Source organism: Schistocerca cancellata, chromosome 2 (genome assembly GCF_023864275.1).
Source record: "Schistocerca cancellata isolate TAMUIC-IGC-003103 chromosome 2, iqSchCanc2.1, whole genome shotgun sequence".
Taxonomy (NCBI): domain Eukaryota; kingdom Metazoa; phylum Arthropoda; class Insecta; order Orthoptera; family Acrididae; genus Schistocerca; species Schistocerca cancellata.
Genome location: NC_064627.1, coordinates 880,366,229 through 880,388,055, shown reverse-complemented (window position 1 = coordinate 880,388,055; position 21,827 = coordinate 880,366,229). Strand labels below are relative to the sequence as shown.

The window sequence follows — 21,827 nt, the reverse complement described above, 5'->3', positions numbered from 1 at the left end:
AAACCAGTCAATACTCTGAGCGACCGCTACGGTCGCAGGTTCGAATCCTGTCTCGGGCATGGATGTGTGTGATGTCCTTAGGTTAGTTAGGTTCAATTAGTTCTAAGTTCTAGGCGACTGATGACCTCAGAAGTTAAGTCGCATAGTGCTGAGAGCCATTTGAACCAGTCAATACTAACGCTTCAAAATATAAAAATTATAGCAATTAAAAAGGTCACGAATGATGAGGTGTTTCCAAATGCAGCATAGCTGAATGAAGATGCTTTATCAACAACTATCAATTTCACGTCAGTACAGACTTATCTTCATGATGTTGATGGACAGTTACGGAATCCCGGTATCCTGAAGTTATCCACGTTAAGAGTGAAACCGCGCTGGTGGACTGTCATAATACATAAAACTGGGTACAATCAAAATACGGTTATCAAAATGTACAAAGCATGGGTGTCGAATGACCCAGGTCAGATATTTACAGCATTCGGTAGACACCAGGTGAATAACACCGATGAATGTAAAACTTTAAAATCCCGTATTATTTACATACTTCCACAGTGATGTTAACATGCCGATGTGGTATAAGCAGCCCTTGGAGGCTAGCATTACAGACCAAAATTGCATTTCGACTATTCAGTCATTAGCTGAAAAACGCATGCTTCTCTTGGTCTTCATTGTCATTTGTTTTCTAAGGCTATCCCGAATAGCTCGAGAACATGTGAGAACGTCGTAAAAATGACAATTCTAAAATACTTTAGAATGTTCAAAAATACTCTTGAAACCAAAGACGTATTCAACACTACCCTAATTTGAAATAAAGCAATCTATCGCTCTCTTATTCACGTTTTCATAAAACACTGAGAATATCCCAAACCATTCGAAAACATTCCAAAACATTCTTGACCATTCCAAACTTTCAAAAATATTAGATTACATTAAATATAACTTTGGAACTTTCTAGGAAATTTCAGAACATTTTAAAACATTCAGGACCATATGAAAACGTTAAACGACACTCTGGGATCTAGAACACTCTGGAGTACGGTATTACGCAACATTCGAGGGCATTTCAGAACACTCGAGAACATTCTCGAACATTCTGGAAAATGGTAGAATATTCTTTGTGGAACACTGGAATATTCTTATTTGCCTCGGCCACTTCGGTACTCGATTCGCAGCTGCTTCACCGGCTTGCACATGCAAACCACGGTTACATTTATTTTATATATATTGATTTCTAACTGGATGACGAAGGACGCACGTGAAGCCAAAGACTATAAAGGCCACCTGGAGAAACAAAGTACTACTATAATCGACAAAATAATGGTAGACCACAATGTGGAAAATACTCCACAGATGAAATGAAAACCCCGGAATCCTCTCACTCTTGCCGAAATACGAACTATGGTAATATCGGAAATTTTACAAATTCGTTTGTGGCGCTGAGGGTTCACCTGATGGTTCAAAAATGACTCTGAGCACTATGGGACTTAACATCTGAGGTCATCAGTCTCCTAGAACTTAGAACTACTTAAACCTAACCAACCTAAGGACATCACACACACCCATGCCCGAGGCAGGATTCGAACCTGCGACCGTAGCAGTCGCGCGGTTCCGGACTGTAGCGCCTACAACCGCTCGGCCACCGAGGCTGGCTTCACCGGATGGCCTCTTACTCCTTGGTATGTGCTCATGCACCCCATCAAGCATTCAAATCTTCATGTATACGATAAACATGTTTACTGCCGCTGGGAGAAAGATGTTTATACCATAAAGCGCCCCCCTATCGGCATAAATTAACACTCTTATAGGAAATATTTGCTTGCAGCTAAAATTTGCTTGGCTAGGGAGCGGGAAACAGTTCCAGCTATGCTACTTGTGAATGTTTTCACCAGCAGCAGTAACATAAAACCAGCTTCCATCTTAGTACCTCCATAATAACCGTGTTCGTGGGCACCGTACTTTAACTATTGGATCGGGAGATGGCGCATAGTGTATTGTTAAAAAATCGAAGTGTCACAAACATCCAGAAGTTATATACGATGTGATACGTTCTCTGCTGAGCGAATGAAGTGGAAGAGTGAAAACTGTACTGAATGACACTGTGAGAAGTACATGCAGCGTCATCTGCGTGTGGGTCCTGAATCTGACGAATGCATAGCTGTACATGGGAAAGATAACATACAAAGATAACATACATGTAGAACTTAAAGCATATAAATAAAAATTATTTGAAAAATATTATCGTATTTTGATGGAAAAAGGAAGAAAATATTTCTGTACTTTCGCTGGGGATAAAAGTATTCATTTCGTACTTATTTTGGCTGTTGTCACACGTGGGTGCACTTTCACAAAAATAAAGACGAGTTCGATGCTGTTTATTTTAATCATATTACTTTACATTTTAATTTAGGCGTGGGGGTCATACAGGACAAACTGTTGTTTCGGCCGTTCTGCACAGTTTACATTCTATCAGAGATATACGTTTGCACAGATCCTCAGGAATGGCCACAGCACATCACCCACAACACCGTTAGCCTACCCACAGTGCCATGTGGTAGACCACGATCAACTCAGCCGCGGAATCACCATCGTCGCAGTAATCAAGCGTTACCACGACGCTATCTACCTAGTAGCCGCCAGATGCCTGGCGCCGTCCAATACTTTTTTTTAATGTTTAACAAGTCCCGCAGTGGAACAAATACGTTCTCGCTATGAAGTGGAACAGACGGAGGTTAAAAATGTGTAATTTAATGGATTGACTGCAAGAGCTACGTGTAGACGACACGGGTATTGCAAGTAAGTGCCCTATTAGGAAAGCTACAGTAAACACGATTTTTTCTCAATCCAGGATATTTTTCTCCACGATAGGTCAAAAATATGGATATTACTTAGCATTCGTTCCTTTCGAGTATAACACATACTCCTAAACGTAGCACCACACTTGTTCTGCCGTAATGATAAGAGTCGCTGGAGGTAGTACTACATACCAATACTCTACTAAAAAAAAAAAAGGAGAACAGGCAGATGTATTCAGTTATTGGAACATTTGTTAAAGGCAGGTGGTACTACCACACAGAAATACTCCACTACATAAAGTGACTGTAAGGTGTATTGTATATGGTCTCTTGTTTGAAATCTATGTTACGCATCTACGTTAAGCATCTGAAATGTCTGCTGGGATATCAGCCTAAATTTTTAATTATGTACCTATAAAACAGGAGGGAATGGCTACCACAGTGACGTAAGTATTATACAAAAACTCCATATATTAGCAGGGAAACATTTATTTCCCTCAATTGAGGATCTAGTTAAAATGATATAATAGCCATAAAATGCTTATATCGAAATTACCTATTAATGGCGACTGATTCAGAAGTCGCAACACCCTTCTGTAGTCGGACACAAAACATGATTGAAGGTTTGACCATGAAAGACGTGGTTGCGCCACTTGCTATTATGTGTATGTTTTGGCAGTAGCAGCATCTAGGCTTTATAGAAACTACAACGCGATGGAACTCGATGTGTAAGGTTACGACATCAAACATAATAGCTTCTCCAACCACCACACAGTAAACGCGAAAGGTCTATCTCGTCCAAAAATGATTGGTAGAAGATACTGGAAATTAAGTTTGTAACATGCTCGAAGTAGAACGCATAATGTTACATTTCGGTGCTCGTTACTCGTGGAACGACCGGACTTATCTTTTGTAACGTGGTTGGATGGTGGGAAAACCTCGTGAAACCCCATATCCAGAAACTATATAACAAAATGTAAACCTGAATGATGACAGGCGGATGCCTTCTGAATCCTGAACTACATGCGAAAGTAGATAACGAATTAGATCGACCAAACGATTAAAAAAATTTACAGCCATAGGAAGGCGAATTAGAAGAGGAAATTATCACACGTAAAGGCTGCGGACACATACCAGGTGAGAAGTGGTGCATTTTAATACCTTACAAGAGTTCGAAAACAATGTAAGCAATTATTCACGGATGTAGGGAGGAAGAAACAATGCTGCGGTCACTTATACTCTGGAATAACAAACATGGAATTATTGTACTCATTTCATAACTAAAATAACGAATTTCGGGGCTATAACGTTGTTAGGCGCACACGAAAATCATGGAGGCAAGATTAAATCTACCCTTCCCGACATCCACTGGCCGTCTAGGGTAATCAACAAAAGTATTACAGATTTAATTTTTTCACAGCCTTTTTTCCGTGGCAGCATCAGGCTCAAACATTAGGGCTACTGAACATAGACTTAAAGAAAGCCGTCATTAAGTAATGAGTGAGTTGCTCGGATTCTAAATAATACCGTATATCACATTTATACACTTACAGAATGTATATGAATAATTTATAAAGAATGTAATGATAGTCCAAAGAGTAGACCATATTTTGCTTGTAAGTTGGTCACGTGATCAGGACGTCACTTTCGGTTATGACACCTAAGTTCTGGAATACAACTATGTCTACATTTGCATCTACATACATACTCCGCAAGCTGTCATATGATGCTGCATGGAGAGGGAACCGTATACCACTACTAGTTATTCCCTTTCCTGTTCCACTAGCAATAGGATTGGGGGGAGAAAGAGCGACGTACTACCCGTCTTTTCTGTCTTACCCTCGCGGCCCTTATGCGAAATGTGCGTTGGTGAGATTGGAATCATTCTGCAGTCAGTCGCAAGACTTTAGAGTGCTCGTTTCGTAATGTGTCACACATCAAATACAGTAGGTTTCGAGGGCGTCCATGCACTCAATATGATTGGTGAATAATACCAATCGATTGGAGTTGGAATCTTATAAAGATAAATGTAATCCACGCGTTTTCGTCTCTAAACTGAAGAGTTTCCTCGTGGGTCATTCCTTCTATTCTGCCGAGGAATTCCTTAAAACATTAAGTTTATTCCTGTGTTATATTGTTGATTGTGTTTACATAAACTTATGGCTTTTATGTTATCTGTTATTACTTTTCTACTGTAATTACATGACTGACACATTCTATGACCTTGGAGTTTATGTGGTAATTTTACACTGTTCATTTTCCACTATTCTGCAATTATTTTCCGTGTTCGACTTACGAAATTAATAACCTAACATTAAACCTTTTCGTGACAGGATTATGCATTTCACCTCATTCAGGAGAAGAAATAAATCATGTATTAAAACTAAGTACACCTGACGATGGACCCACAGGGTCCGAAACGCATCGTGTAGTTAATAAAACACGAAAAAGTTGTGACTGAAGGCGTTGTTTAATTCATATCTTCAATGTTTTGAATACAGTCACGTTTTAAGCTGCAAAATATGGATAAAATTAAATTGGAGATTTCCCCCTCGATTTGCTCCTACGGAACTAGACGGTACTTCAACGTCTTAATTGGGAAGTTTTTGGACATCCTCCTTACAGCCCCGACTTGGTACCAAGTGACTTGCACTTATTATCGAAACTAAAGGACCTCTTGGATGGAAAACAGTTCGCAAACGATGAAGACGGCAAGCAAATGATACTATGGCTCAAATATTTGGCGGTAGAGGAGTACAACATGAGAACTGAAAAATTTTCCATAGTAAAAAGAATGCCTTGACAGTTATGGCGACTACACTGAAAATAGAGTAAGGCGTTGTAATTTTGTAAATTAAATTTTGTGTTTTCTTTCCTTTTTTATTCAGTTAAAACTTTTTTTTTTACTTTCTGGGAGACCCTCGTATCTCCATAGCGACAATTATTGAAAAATATGAAGTAGAGTCGCCGTAACTACTGAACGTTAGCGTTAGGACGTTCAAACTGCACGGTTGGCAGCGGGGCACGGTGGGAATTAGTATGCGCATGCATAGTTTGGCTTAGCGACAAGGCCCACTTTCAATTGGATAGGATCGTCAATAAGCAAAATTGGCACATTAAGGGGCTGAGAATCCGAATTTCACGATCGGGATGTCTCTTTACCCTCAACGGATGACTGTGTGGTGTGCAATGTCCAGTCACGGAATAATCGGTGCGACATTCCTTGATGGCACGGTGAAGGTTTTGGAAGATGATTTCATCCCCAAAGTGTCCCTAATTTAGATGAATAGTGGTTCATGCAAGACGGAGCTCGATCCCATCGAAGCAGGAGAGTGATGTCCTGGAGGAGCTCTTTGAGAACCGCATTCGGGCTCTGGGATACCCAGAGGCCACTGGCATGGGCCTCGATTGGCCGCTATATTCTCCGGATCTGAACAAATGCGACTACTTTTTGTAGGGCTATATTAAAGACAAGGTGTACAGCAACAATCCCAAAACCATTACTGAGCTGAAAACAGACATTCGGGAGGTCATCGACAGCATGGATGTTCCGACACTTCAGCGGGTCATGCTGAATTTCGCTATTCGTCTACTCCACGTCATCGCCAATGATAGCAGGCATATAGGCATATCGAACATGGCATAACCTAAATCGAGTATCTGTAGTGACGTTTACATGTTGAATAAACTGTGCGCACGCCGTAGTTTGTAGGTGATTTACGTTTTTCTCTTATAGTTCAAGAACTGTCACCCTATATCATTAGCCACGTATGAACACATAAGAATTAGTCTCACTCTCAAAGATCTTAAACAGTCAGGTGCTGCAACTGGCTGGTTGCAGTATATGTATTGGCGATAAGCAGACTGCCTAACAGCAGCTACAATTTGTATTAGAACTGGTAACTCTGTCGCATGTGCTACGCCCACTAATAATTGGAAAAAAGGGTTTTTATTTATTTATCACATTAGTAAATAATAACAATCACTGATCGTGGAGAAGTCTTTCCAGTCGAGACTAGTGTCGGAGGAATCCCTAATTTCACGTTGCGACATCATCCACAGGATGACAACTGCCTGCCATCGACAAAAGAATGGCCTCTCAGAACAAATTAATGAGACGCTGACAGACGTGCTCTCGATGTACGTTCACGCCAATCAGAGAGACTGGGATACAATATTGCGCATTGTGACATTCTCATACATTCTCACAGTCGCTAGGTCAAAACGACAATGAATACGTTGGTCCTGTTTCAAACTGACGATACTCAGGATAACTACGTCAAACAACTCATTACCAGGATCGAAGTAGAACGACAACTGACTCGCGTAAGGACCCTGGACGTCCAGAAGAAGAACGGAGAGCACTACACTACCAAGCACTGACCAGTGGGATACAGTCCTGGGGACTTGGTTTGGATTTTTACGCCTGTCTGGAAAGTGGGACTATCGGAAATGTTACTAAAGTGCTACATTGGGCCGTATCGTATCTGTCGTCGCTTGTCAGTCGTCACATATGAAGTCGAGAACAATGACCCGTCATCAAGAAGACGAAAACGCAGAGACGCCGTCCATGATCTCCGTATGAAGCCCAACTAAAGTTCAGCGGTGCAGATTGACGATGGGAGTTTCCAGGAAACTGAAGACCTACTCGACAACCTCTAAGCTACGACGGGAAGGGCTACCTTCGATGCCCGTCGTAGTGACAAGTATGTAATAACACGAGCAGAGCGCGAGGATCCGCCAGCGTTGGCATACAGAGAACCTCTGACAAGATCTAGACCCCGGGTGCTGTAGTCGACTCCAAAGAGAATTCCTGGAACAGCGGGTCGCTATTTTACCGGGACAGGGTGCAATGACGCAAGCGCTGGCATCGTTGTTTGGCGTGCTGCGAGTCCCTATTACGAAACCGACCGCTAGAAATTATTTGTTATTCAGTATTTACCATTTCTTGAGTGTTCATGAATATGTCGCCTTAATGATGTTTGTATATTCTGGAATATTTGATATATTATCAATTTCCAGCGTCCTAGAATATTTGTAGTTTCTATACATAGCTACACTTTCCGTACAAGAGGTCAGCTAAGTTCTGGCTGTAGTTTGGTGTCAGTAATAAACGTGCTTTCGGTTCTAAGTGTTGTACTTAAATGACGATCTTGCTTTCAGATTTGAACTTGATCGTATTTTTGTCGTTACAATATTACGGCTTACAAGTGATTTCATCAAGGCGTAGAGTTCTGTGAGTCCCCCATACGCGACAGTTTAGCTAGTTCGTAGCGTCTTTATGTTAACAATAACTAATTAAATAAACAAAAACTAACTGCGGGTCACACGCAGAACATATGCATTCATATCACGAAATCCGATTTAATCTACGTCCTCGGAAACAAATACATCAATCACAGAAATTAGGCCAACAGACTTATTTTATGCGTACAAAATATTATTTGCTGAATCAACACAGCAAATTTTCATATAAAATAATTAAAAGATCCTTTTAGGACTGAAAAACGAAGTAATTAAATATTATTTTATTCTTTTTTGGTTATAGAATTGCTGACTGCAGTATTTCCTTCAGCATAATGAAATAATTTAAAAAGAGATACGTATCTCCCTCTGTAACTGATTAGATTTACAAATAACCTGTCAGAATGATATTCAGAATGTCCTTGTTCAAAACTAGAATTATTGCCAGCTACGTAGCTTCGAGGCAATTGCTAGCCTTTTAGTGTCACGTAATTCCAATGCTGTTTGTAGTGAAGGTATGAATGGTTACGAACACACCATAAATGATTTTGTAACTGATTTCTCAACAGAAATTGAAATTTCGATACATAAGTATAATAAAATTATCTATATTTCTACAATGTTTAGATGTTACAAACTCAAACTCATTCAAACGAATCTTATAAAGCACATGTCAGAAGACGACGTCCGAAAAATAAATCAGCAGTTTCTTGACGTTTCCAGTCGCATTAAGGCCGTGTACTCAGCAAGTAATTCCACAAAAACGGATCGAAATGCGAGGAATATCGTCTCACTCTGATACATGCATTATTATTATTAAAATACAAAATACACCGGTTTCTCATTTTTTTGTAATGAAATCGATATTTCTGGACCTGTACTGATGCTTTCGTCTTTATTTATAGTGGTATGTGTGAATCTAAAGCACATAATTTATTCGAGTAATGAGTTATTTTTAATACTTCCTGCAACTTTTCAATTAATTGGCTGAGAAACTCCCACAGATAGTAAACTTCGCTTCTGTTAATTGTTTTGTTTCAGAAGGTCTTTCATTCATGCTGAGACTCCACAAACGTGATTTCATCTTGGGGTATGCAAGTTTTAATTAGCTTTGTGTTCCGTTTGCCGTGGATCATTCCGGAACGGGTTACTAAATAATTTTCTAAACTGTTTCCTTTTCTCACATGGCTCGAAGTCGACTGTATTGTCATAAAGAAACGAGAAGTCTCCCATGAATATTCATGGTCAAAGTCAAAGAATTTCGTAGTACCGTTAAATGTAGGCCAGAGGGAAATATAGGATGACAAGTGACACACCAGATGTGGATATTTCCTCGTTCTGACTTTATCTCTTAGTTCGGGGATGTGGTTGCTGATGTTGCATATCATATTAACTGGGTAATTTGTAGTCTTCCGAACTACACTAATATTTTGACCGTAATGAGATGATATGTCCTTTCAGGCTTCCATAAAATTTCATTGGATATAATTTACCTTACAATAATGAACATACATACCTCGTTACCATTCCATAAGCTTCCTCACTGCGGAACTGAAAGGATACTCCATTTTGTATATGTGAGATAGCACATTTTTCTTGACTCATGTGCGACGAAAAATTTTTGTTGGTGATGTTTTTCTACCTCAGTCAGTGCTGGATAATGATTACGAAGCATCTTTAAGGGATAGCAGTAAGTCACACTAAAATTTGAAGTGAGGTTAATATTTATTACAGAATTATAAACACAGCACATGAGTCGCAATTTTCTGACTTTTATCTTCATAAACGACTTTACGGAGTAATTTCAGATGTGTTATTGTCCGATTATGCTACTTTCATGGTGGGTTTTCATACATCTTCATCGGTTTAAATATGCGCACGCAGAGTTTCATACTTGGGTGGAATACTCTAATGGTCAGTAAAATCTTCAACACTTCATGGCAGCGATTAAAACCAAAATTATCATACTGCTGGTTACTGTGGTACTAGAACAAACCACTTCATCATACTATCACTAATAACCGAAAATAAATTTCGCCAATCGCCAACAGATATCACAGTTGTGTGACCATGTAATGAACTATTGGTCGCCCTTTGTGTAAGTGTTGTCGAAAGCTATCAGACATTTTACGGAGCTACCAGATAATTCATTTAAAAATTGCGATGATCGTTCCCTCTACTGCTAAAGGTACATTATACACTCTGAAGAAGGCTCCACATTCCACACACTTAACATGTACTTATCTTTACAAGGGGTAACTGCTATGAGTGAACAATGCAGTGTATATCTGAACAATGCAGTGTATATCTGACTCTTTTTTTGTTCACCCACATCCATTAATATGTTCACGATCCTTCCTGGGGGATAACTGAATAGTGATACTAATTGCTGTACAGTCCTTTCACTTTAACAGAGATGGAGTAATATGATATGTTAATAATAACAACATTCTATGTCCCTCTTTAAATACTACCAACGATTTAAGTTGAAAAGCATTCAGTCGTAAGTGTTAATGAACAATAAACTGGTTGAGCGAAAAGATCATGAAACAATACACGAACTGGCTGCAGTTTTCTGAAACAGAATTAATACATGTATGCTGTCACGAAGTTCCTCGAAGTCCGAATGGATATAAGAGAAGGAAATACTTTGATCCCAATTTAATGTTATTACACACACATCACAAAAAGTTTTGCATCACCCTGGTTCAAATGGCTCTCAGCACTATGGGACTTAACATCTATGGTCATCAGTCCCCTAGAACTTAGAACTACTTAAACCTAACTAACCTAAGGACATCACACAACACCCAGTCATCACGAGGCAGAGAAAATCCCTGACCCCGCCGGGAATCGAACCCGAGAACCCGGGCGTGGGAAGTGAGAACGCTACCGCACGACCACGAGCTGCCACCCTGGATCCCAGAACTCTGAAGATAGACTTTGACTGTGGATACTGTCTCACAGACACAGTCGATTTGGCTATTCAGAGATGTCACTAAACCGGCCCAAAGATATAAACAACCATGCATGAGCAACGCCTATTAGACGGAGGGGGTCCGACAGCCGATCAGTTCCAGTCATTCCACCAGGAAGAAGGTACACGGCTCATATTGTCTGTTATCAACTTTCCCTAGACGGTCAATACCGCGGTTCGATCGCGTCCACATTGTTACTTTCTGCCTGGAATGGCCCTCAACAAGGGGAGCGTCCAGGCGTCTCGGTGTGAACCATAGCGATATTGTTCGGACATGGAGGAGATACAGAGAGACAGGAACTGTCGATAACATACCTCGCTCAGGCCGCCCAAGGGATGCAGTGGATGGTTCGGAGGAATACTGACAGCAACGCCACCATGTTGAATAATGCTTTTCGTGCAGCCACAGGACGTAGTGTTACGACTCAAACTGTGCGCAATATACTGCAAGATGCGCAACTTCACTCCCGACGGTCACGACGAGGTCCATCTTTGCAACCAAGACACCAGGCAGCGTGGTACAGATGGGCCCAACAACATGCCGAAAGGACCGCTCAGGACTGGCAACACGTTCTCTTCGCCGATGAGTGTCGCATATGCGTTCAACCAGACAATCGTCGGAGACGTGTTTTGAGGCAACCCGGTATGGCTGAACGCCTTCGACACACTGGCCAGCGAATGCAGCAAGGTGGAGTTTCCCTGCTGTTTTGGGGTAGCATTTTGTGGGTCCGACGTACGCCGCTGGTGGTCATGGAAGGCGCCGTAACGGCTGTACGATACGTGAATGCCATCCTCCGACCGATAGTGGAACCATATCGGCAGCATATTGGCGAGGCATTCGTCTTCATGGACGACAATTCGTGCCCCCATCGTGCTCATCTTGTGAATTACTTCCTTCAGGATAACGACATCGCTCGACTAGAGTGACCAGCATGTTCTCCAGACATGAACTTTATCGAAAATGCCTGGGATAGATTGAAAAGGGCAGTCATCATCACACTCAGATTATTTGGTGATGAGCTGTTGTCCGTAGGGAAGTACTGCAGCGGGATGAATTTACGGGAACGCAGAACGACATATATCCAGCTGATGCACTTAATGGTAGTTCTCTGTTAATGTGGGGGAAGTGTATGATTGACAAAGGAACATCAACCCAGTATTATCAGACTACCATATTACTGGAAAACATCTGGAGTCCGTCACCACAGTGGTATGTTTATGTTAAATATTAAGAAATGATAGGAAATCGAATGAAGTAAAAAAGCGGAATCAGTAGTAGTGAGTCGAATGGGATATAGGTATTTCCTGGGGGTTCTGAGAGAAGGTGGTGTGCATGTACTTCCGAGTATGGTGTTCTTACGTAGTCATAAAAAACATATGAGACCTTCACGTAGGATAGTAGCATCTTTGTGTAGCCTATGTGGAAGCCTTACACAGATCCTGGTGAAGAGAGACGACGTTGTTCTCGAGAAAGCCTGTTTCGTAAGGTTTAAGAATAGGTATTTGAGGGGGATGTTCGAGTAACTCTTCTATCTTCGTTTTATATGTCGCTTTGGCATAATAAGAAAAAATAAGAGAGGCTAGGCACGCACCGAGGCTTATCTTTTCTCTTGTATGTGGATGCCTTTACGACAGCTTTCACCTTGACGCTCTCATCTGTCCTCTGCCTTGTGCTTCTTCCGTAAAATCCTGTAATTTCGCCCATTCTTTTCACCATCAAGTATTCCATATCTTCATCGTCACTTACTTTCTTCCTAGCAATCTTTCCTTCGATGAATCTCCGTTGCAGGTAATTTCACCACAGAATGTGTTCTAGTATACCTTTGTTCATCTTTTGTATCATTTTTACTAATTATTTGACTGCTTGCTTTCTTAGAAATACGACTTCATTCGTCATATGTCAGTTAATTCCATTTTCATCATTTTCTCGGCAACCGCATTTCAAAACCGCCCAAACGGTTTTCCTTTTCTTACTAAATGCCCACGATTCGTCGCCATGTCACGTAACACACGAGGCTAAACAATTATCGAATTCCTTTCTTAATTTTACCGTAATCACTTTTGCTGCGAGTCAATCCTCATTTTTCCAAAAGCTCTTTCATTCACAGATATTCAACTTCTACCTTCCTTCACACAGCTTCCACTTTCGGCCACCAGGCTTTCTAAATTCCTACAAGATTTTGCTTGTTTCAATGTCTTTCCTTCCAATGATGTTTTGACATTTTTTACGGTAACCATATCCTTAAACATCTCAGATGTCACCACTCCTTTTAATTAGTCTTCAGATGATTAAAATTATTTATAGGTAAATGAGTATTTGAATTGGCTCCCGAACTCAGTGCTCTTCTGATGTAGCTGTTTAAATGTAAAAGTACCATAAAGAATTGGAATTGCTGAGAAGAGTATTCAGCTCATCTGACAGTGACGTAAAACGCGCATAATTTGTTAATGTGAGCACCTGGGTACTGTTCATGCGACCACAGCGTGGAACGCAGGTAGATGCACCTGGCCGACGAGTTGCCACGGAAGTGTGAGTCAGACGGTAGCAGTGACAGGAATGTCGTGAGAGTGCCAGTGAAGAATTGATAAATTTAACATTTGCAATAAGATGTCGACGGTTCAAGGAAGACCAGAGCAAAATTAATGAAACAAATGCAGCTGTTCTATAAATATTCGACAAATTGTCTAAGATGATTGGTCAAGGATCTGCGTTCGGTACTAGTTTTTCTGCGTTAACAGTTGTTGGACAGAAGAAGTGAGCAATAATAATTTAAACCCAAGGAAACGCCTAATTGTGGATCTCTTCTTTAATTTAACAATCTTTGCATAAAAAGATACAGTAACGAAAATTTATAGTCACGTCATCATGAAAGAAGCGGCGCACTCAACCACGATTTGAAGTCATGATGCAGGTAAACTGAACTCGTTACTGGCTCCAGGCACTACCCCTTGAAGTGTAGAAGACGGATCCAGACACACTTTAGCACAATGTCAATGGGATTCATTGCTCAGAAATAGGAGGGTTGTTTTTAAAGTAAGGGCCGTTCGCGCGTATAGTCCCGCAGTTCGCGCGGACGCCGCAACAAGCACCGCGCCACTTGCCGGCATCCTTCCCGTTCACACTGCTGCAAGTTGCAGCTCTGTAGCTGACGTGTACGCATCGCTGTGCTACTTTACAATGTTTACTATTATTGAATCGCCCGCCGCTCTGAGATACGGTCAGTGTTACGTTTTTTGACCGCGAGAAGCCTATCAGCTGCAGAAATTCATCGTCAGTTAACAGATGTTTATGGCTTGAATGCAATGAGTGAAGGTAAAGTGCGTCAATGGGTTAGAGAGTCAAAACGTCCATGACGAAGAACGCTCAGGCCGGCCCTCTGTGATCACTGATGATTTGGTGGCTGCAGTCAAAACAAAGATTCATGAGGACAGAAGATTCACAATTTCCACTCTTTCTTTGAAATTTCCACATGTTTCAAGATCGGGTTTGTACAAAATTGTGTCTGAAAACCTAAACTTTAAGAAACTGTGTTCTCGGTGGGTACCCAGACTCCTCAAAGAGGACCACAAAGGGAAGAGATTTGCCACTTCATTGGACAATTTGATTCGTTAATAGGAAGAAGGGGATGACATGTTGAGACAAATTGTCACTGGAGATGAAACATGGGTATCCCATATCACTCCCGAAAGCAAGCGACAATCGATGGAATGGCGACACACAACCTCACCCGTCAAGGTCAAAGCCAAACATACGCTGTCAAAGCGCAAGATTATGGCAACTGTGTTCTGGGACCAGCGCGGTGTTTTGCTAGTGGATTTAATGCCACGAGGAACGGCAATCAACTCAGATGCCTACTGTGCAACTCTAAAGAAGCTCCGCAGAGCAATTCAAAACAAAAGGCGCGGCATGCTGACAAAAGGAGTTTTACTCCTGCACGATAACGCTAGGCCTCACACCTCTCAAAAGACTCGCGATTTGATTGATTGTTTTGGCTGGGAAGTTTTGGACCATGCACCATACAGCCCCGACCTTGCTCCTAGCGATTTTCACCTTTTCCGGTACCTGAAACACCATCTTGGCGGACAGCGCTACAATGACGACGATGAAGTGAAAGCGGCCGTGAACTCTTGGCTGTCGGAGCAGGCGGCCGAATTCTTTGAAGAGGGAATTAAAAACTTAGTTGTACGGTATGACAAGTGCTTAAATAAACAAGGCAACTATGTAGAAAAATAGGTAAAAGTGTGTAGAATCAGAAAATAAAAGTTTTTTACAAAAGTATTTGTATCTTTTTTTTAAAATAAAAACGGCCCTTACTTAAAAAACAACCCTCGTACTTATCGCAAACTGAAGATTCTTTCAACAACTTTTGCAGTCATATTAAAGCACACAAAATTAAAACTGTTCCCCAAATAACGAGTACAAATAACATATGCAAGGTCATAAGCATTAATAGAAAATTCTTATTCCACAGAGTAAAGATTCAAAATTGATTCAGTTAGTTAATTATTCAAGAATTACATAACAACTTATCGTCTGAGAACGGTGGTTGCCGCAGAATGTTTCTTATTTGCTTATTCTCATTACTCTCGTCTTTCCTACGTTTATCCTCAAACCACACACTTTTGCCATTACCCATCTTAAATGATTTTCATTCCTCTGAATCACCCAACACCGTCTGATCAGCTGCGTACTTAACTTTCTTTATCCTTTGTCGTCCTGTCATGCCCCTTGCTATTTCTAATGATTTGTTTGATAGTTTCTCAGCGTAAGTAATGAAAAGCGTTGGTAACAAACACCACCCTTTTCTAAAACAATTCCAATGCTAGTTTCAACAGTTTCCTCTTCGGCAAAACGTAGTACCGCTTTCTGTCTAATATAGAAGTCTTTTATTAGTCTTATGTCCTTTCAGCCTACCACAAAATCTTTTTACAGTTTTTGCAGGATACTTCCGTCACTCTGTCAAATCCCGAGGCATATAGATAGTCGTTCGTCAATAAAACGCGAATGACGTAGGTTAGTAAATCCCTTACATTGGTAAGAACTATCTTTCACCATTTATTGCACAAAAATTTACAGAGTATATATTTAGCGAGTTGCGGACCAACGTTGCAACACACCTCTGAATTTGTCCTGTTTCAGACTTATGCTAAACGAAATACCGTGTCTTCACACCTTTGGTGAAGTAAGTGTTTCATTTTAGAAACAAATATATCAGAAGATATCATCGTTTCGCGATTAGACTTGAAAAATTACCAGAATGGGTGGAGAGAGTTTACTCACTGATTTCCAGGTACTTCTGATGCACGGCGTCGTACTCGTCCCAGACGATGCTTCGGAAACGATTCCGCTCTTTGGAGCCCGCCAAAACCGGCTCCTGCTTCTGATGCTCGTTCGGATTCCTGTAACATCACCGTAAAGTACATCCTCACAGTGTATCGGGTATAATATGATGACGGACGAGTGAAACGAGGAAAAAACTGAAAAGTAACAAAACTGCTATTTCCAAGTACAGGAGTTAGCAGTGGCTTCAACAAAAGAAAGATAAAGTAAAAACATTAACGACCAAAGATGAGCCGGCAAACAAATTACGTATTAGTGAAATAAGAGGGAGTGTGAGGGCGGTGAGGTCGTTGGAAACGAAGCCGTAATTAAGAAGGAAGGAGTTGTTGTCGTGATCTAGGAACCATACTGAGATTCGACTACAGTGAATTAACTGATCGATGTGGAAAATTAAACGCAACTTTGCGTTTCTTACAATCGATATCAACACTACTATGATGCGTTTCGTACCTGAGTTGAGATACGTAGCCCGCTTTGCTTTGTCTTAGTTGTGAATGTGATGTCAGCTATTGCAGAGCGCTTTGCAAGTAAAGTCTGTGTGTGAGCAAGGCACTTTTCGGGTGGTTGCTGAAGCGTGATGGAGCATTCTCGAGTGAGTCCGCGCTACCAACAGTGGAGATGGCAACGAAAACTTCCATTCTTCTGTGTGTTGAAAACGTCGTCAGCCTACCTCTTCTTTAATAGGAGGATGAAAATGTTGCTCTTTCTCGCGATACGAATTTGTAAACGGTACATACTTATTCCAGTCCCTTCATGACAAGTATGTGGGGCTACTTTGCGAAACAAGTAAATGTTTTGCTAACACATCATCTTCCTTAACTACGTTTAGTACTTTGTGGTAATAACGGAGTGAATCTTAAGTCATGATTGAGGCAAATTATAGTTCCAGGTTTATACTTAATTGCCGTTTGCTAATTAAGTCATTACATCTTAGTTTGTTTCACCGACACATAGGATCTCTACACGTTCTCGGGCTCAAACGGTCATCCTTGTTCTCGTTTTCTTTCTTCAGAATGCCTTATAGCTCCTTTCCAAGAGATTTCTCTCTGTTTCTTTTTTGTAACTAAAATTAATGTACAATTTTGTGTTCACATGGTCTCTCATTATGTGTCTTCACCTGTTAGGCATGTATATTCATTTTTTATATCTGCTATTGGATTCACCCTCTCATGTATCATGGACTTTGCTGTCGGTGAGGTTGCTTGTGTGCCTCAGCTATACAGATAGCCGTACCGTAGGAACAACCACAGGTGAGAGGTATCTGATGAGAGGCTAGACAAATGTATAGGTCCAGAAGAGAGGCAGCAGCCTCTTCAGTAGTTACAGGGGCATCAGTTTGGATAACTGACTGATCTGGCCTTGTAACATCAACCAAATCAGCTTTTCTGTGCACGTACTGCGAACGGCTGAAAACAAGGGGAAACTACAGCCTTAATTTTTCCCGAGGACATTCAGCTCTACTGTATGGTTACATGATGATGGCGTCCTCTTGGGTAAAATATTCCGGAGATAAAATAGTCTCCCATTAGGATCTCCGGGCGATGGTCCCTCAGGAGGATGTCGTCATCAGGAAGAACATAACTGACACTCTAAGGATGGGAGCATGGAATTTTAGATCCCATAACCTGGCAGGTGAGTTAGGAGATTTAAAAACGGAAATAGATAGGTTGAAGTTCCATATAATGGGAATTAGTTAAGTTCGATGGCAGGAGGAACATGACTTCTGGTCAGGGTTATGAATACGAAGTCAAATAGGGGTACGGCAGGGGTGAGTTTAATAATGAATAAAAAAATAGCAATGTCGGTAACCTACTATGAGGAGACTAATGAATACGTTATCGTTCGTACCCAATATGGATAAGAAGCCCACGCCTGCCACAGTAGTGCTAGTTTACAGTCAAATAGCTCCGGATAATAAAGATATCGAAGAAATGCATGATGAGGTAGAAGAGATAATTCAAGTAGTTAAAGGAGACGAGAATTTAACTCTGATGAAGAACTGGAATTCGATAGTAGAAAAAGGAAGGGAAAGAAAAATGGTGAGTACAGACTGGGGGAAAGAAATGTTAGAGGAAGCTGTATGGCAAACTTTTGCATGTAACATAATTTAATCATCGCTAACCCTTGGTCTAAGAATCGTAAAAGATGGTGGTACACATAGAAGTCACCTGGAGACACCGGAAGCTTTCAAATTGATTATATTATGGTTTGACCGAGACTGCTAAACCAGATTTTAAATTGTACGACATTCCAGAGCTACAAGTGGACTCTGACCACAATTTATTGGTTATGACCTGCATATTAAAACTGAAGAAATAGGTAAACTGTAGGAAATTAAGGATATGGGATATGGATAAGTTTACAGAACCAGAGGGTGTTGAAAGCTTCAGAGGGATTATTAGGCAGCAGTTGACTAGAACAGGGGAAAGGAATACAGTAAAAGACGAATGGGTAGCTTTAAGAAATGAATTAGTTAAGGCATCTAAGGATCAAATAGGTAAAAAGACAAGGCCTAGTAGAAATCCTTGAATAACACAAGAGATATTGGATTTAACTGACGAAAGGAGAACCATGGACTTTGCCGTTGGTGGGGAGGCTTGCGTGCCTCATCGATACAGGTAGCCGTACCGTAAGTGCCACCACAAAGGAGGGGTATCTGTTGAGAGGCCGGACAAACGTGTGGTTCCTGAAGAGAGGCAGCAGCCTCTTCAGGGCAACGGTCAGGATGATTGACTGATCTGGCCTTGCAACATCAAACCAAAACGGCGTTGCTGTGCTGGTATTGCGAACGGCTGAAAGCAAGGTAAAACCACAGCCGTAATTTATCCCGACGACATGCAGCTCTACTATATGGTTAAATGATGACGGTGTCCTCTTGGGTAACATATTCCGGAGGTAAGATCGTCCCGCATTCGGATCTCCGGACTGTGACAACTCAGGAGGGCGTCGTTATCAGGAGAAACAAAACTGGCGTTCTGTGTATGGAATGTCAGATCCCTTAACCAGGCCTGTAGGTTAGAAAATTTAAAAAGGGAAACGGATAGGTTAAAGTCAGATATAGGGGGAATTAGTGAATTTCTGTGGCAGAAGGAACAAGACGTCTGGGTAGGGGATTACAGGATTATAAACATAAAATCAAATAAGGGTACTGCAGGAGTAGACTTAATAATGTCGAAAAAATAGGAACGCTGATAAGCTACTACGAACAACGTAGTGAATGCACTGTTGTAGCCAAGATGGACACGAAGCTCACACCTACCACAGTAGTACAAGTTTATGTGCCAATTAGCTTCGCAGAGGATGATGAGATGGAAGAAATGTTCGATGCGACGGAAGAAATTGTTCAGATAGTTAAGGGAGACGAATATGTAACAGTCATGTGGGATTGGAATTCGACAGTAGGAAAAGAAGAGAAGAAAAAGCAGTAGGTGAATATGGACTGAAAGTAAGGAATGAAAGAGGAAGCTGCCTGGTAGAATTTTGCACTCAGCATAACTTGGTCATAGCTAACACACGGTTTAAGAATCATGAAAGAAGGTTATACATGTGGAAGTGACCTGGAGACATTGGAGCATTTCAGATAGATTATATAATGGTAACACAGAGATTTCGGAACCAGGTTTTAAATTGCAAAACATTTCCAAGGGCAGATGTGGACTCTGACCACAATTTATTGGTTACGAACAGTAGATTAAACAGAAGAACCTGCAAATAGCTATGAATTTAAAAATATGGGACTTGGATAAACCGAAAGGACCAGAAGTTGTAGAGAGTTTCAGAGAGAGCATTAGAAAAAGATTGAAAAGAACAAGGGAAAGAAATGTGCTTATGTGGTGTACCGTTCTTCGCAAATTTTTATTTGAGATCGCTTAAGGTGAATATATTGTTTAGCCGTTTTCTACATCTTTTTTTCCTGATCTAACAGTTTCTTATTCTCCTTCTTTCTTTATTTATTATTCAATGTCTGATGACAATTTTTATTCAAGTTTTTCTTTTGATAGTAAGGGTTATTACATTTCTTTTCGTATAACTGGTTCATTACTTGTTGCTACACTTTTAGCTTGATTGATTTTTCCTGCTCCCCACAAAACTGCTTTACCTTAGTATTTAAAGTTTTTTTTTCAATTAACATGATTATTTTAGGTCCTTATTTAGGATAACTGCGTTCTATGTTAGGTTTTTTCATAATTTACTTTCTTTTGTGTATATTGTGTTTTGTTACATTTGTTGGCTCTATATAATTTATATATTTAAATAAATTTTATTAGATATACGCCTTGAAGACAGATTATTATTCATCTAAGTCTTTTTTATTATGACTGAGCTGACGCTTAGGAAGTCAAGGATTACATAGTTTATCTATACAATGTACTACATTCAGGGGTGTTAAGATTTAAATTTTAAGATTTATATTTTTACTTATATTGTGTTAATATTTATTTCAGGTATAATATTTTTGTCATTGTTTTACAATATCTAAATGGCTTATAATTGGAGTCTAACACTGAAGAAGTTAAGGAAATATTTATATTTAACTATAATTATAAACATATTATTTTTATATGTGAAAATTTAACATTTTATCATACTACAATCATATATATATATGTTAGAAATATTAACTGAATTTAAGATCTAATAGAAGAAGCTAGGAACTTTCATACTGACTTTACATTTCCTTAATTGAAATTTCATTGTTTCACTAAATTAATGAAAGTAATATGCCTCTGGCTGCAATTAGTATAGAATATATACCTAATCTAAAGGTCGAAGCTGAACAGTGTAATTCACTTCTGAGTCAATTTAAGATTTATTGATTCTAATCAGAAAATTTTAATACAACCCAAGACAGCAGTTAACTATAACCATTTACACTGCTCATTTAAAAGTTCCTTCATTGAACTGATGATATGGTCATCCTAAAGGCGAGAAAAAATATTGTTGATATTGTTCAACAATTAAGAAAACTACAGCAATTAGGAGATGTTTAAGAGGGAATGGTATTTGGGCTGAACATTTTGGGTCAAACCCACATTCATACTGTGATACTTTTTCTCTGTCATTAAGTCAAATGCAGTATTTATACCGGAAAGAATTAGCTACATTATCAGTAAACTGAAAATATGTAAGGATCATCATACCACATCCAAAAAGTGTCAGTATCAAGCAGCAGCTTCAAATCCAAAGTAGTGGCTAGGAGCCATGATTTTATTGAGTGTTGAAATAGAAATGTTGACAGAAAGAATAATTAGCGGCTACAAGAAGAGATCACTTGATAGGACACACCCAAGGCATCAAGGAGTCACCATTTTGGTAATAGAGGATTTTGTAGGGGTAGAAGTTGTCGAGTGAGCTCTAAACGTGGATATAGTAATCAAGTTCAAACAGATGGAGGTTGCAGTGTTATTCAGAGATGAAGAGGTATACACTGGATAGATACAGTAGGAGCTTCATCAAGAGTCTCCAGACAGAA

The 21,827-nt window shown here is 40.2% G+C and overlaps 1 protein-coding gene across 1 annotated transcript in view; it reads right to left on the bottom strand.

Annotated features, from left to right (window-relative positions):
• LOC126159497 (neuroligin-3-like) overlaps positions 1 to 21,827 on the bottom strand; it is a 357,313-nt gene that overhangs the window by 71,365 nt on the left and 264,121 nt on the right. The window contains exon 10 of the mRNA XM_049916554.1: positions 16,295 to 16,413. Within this exon, the coding sequence (XP_049772511.1) occupies positions 16,295 to 16,413 (119 nt within the window). The remainder of the gene's footprint in view (positions 1 to 16,294; positions 16,414 to 21,827) is intronic.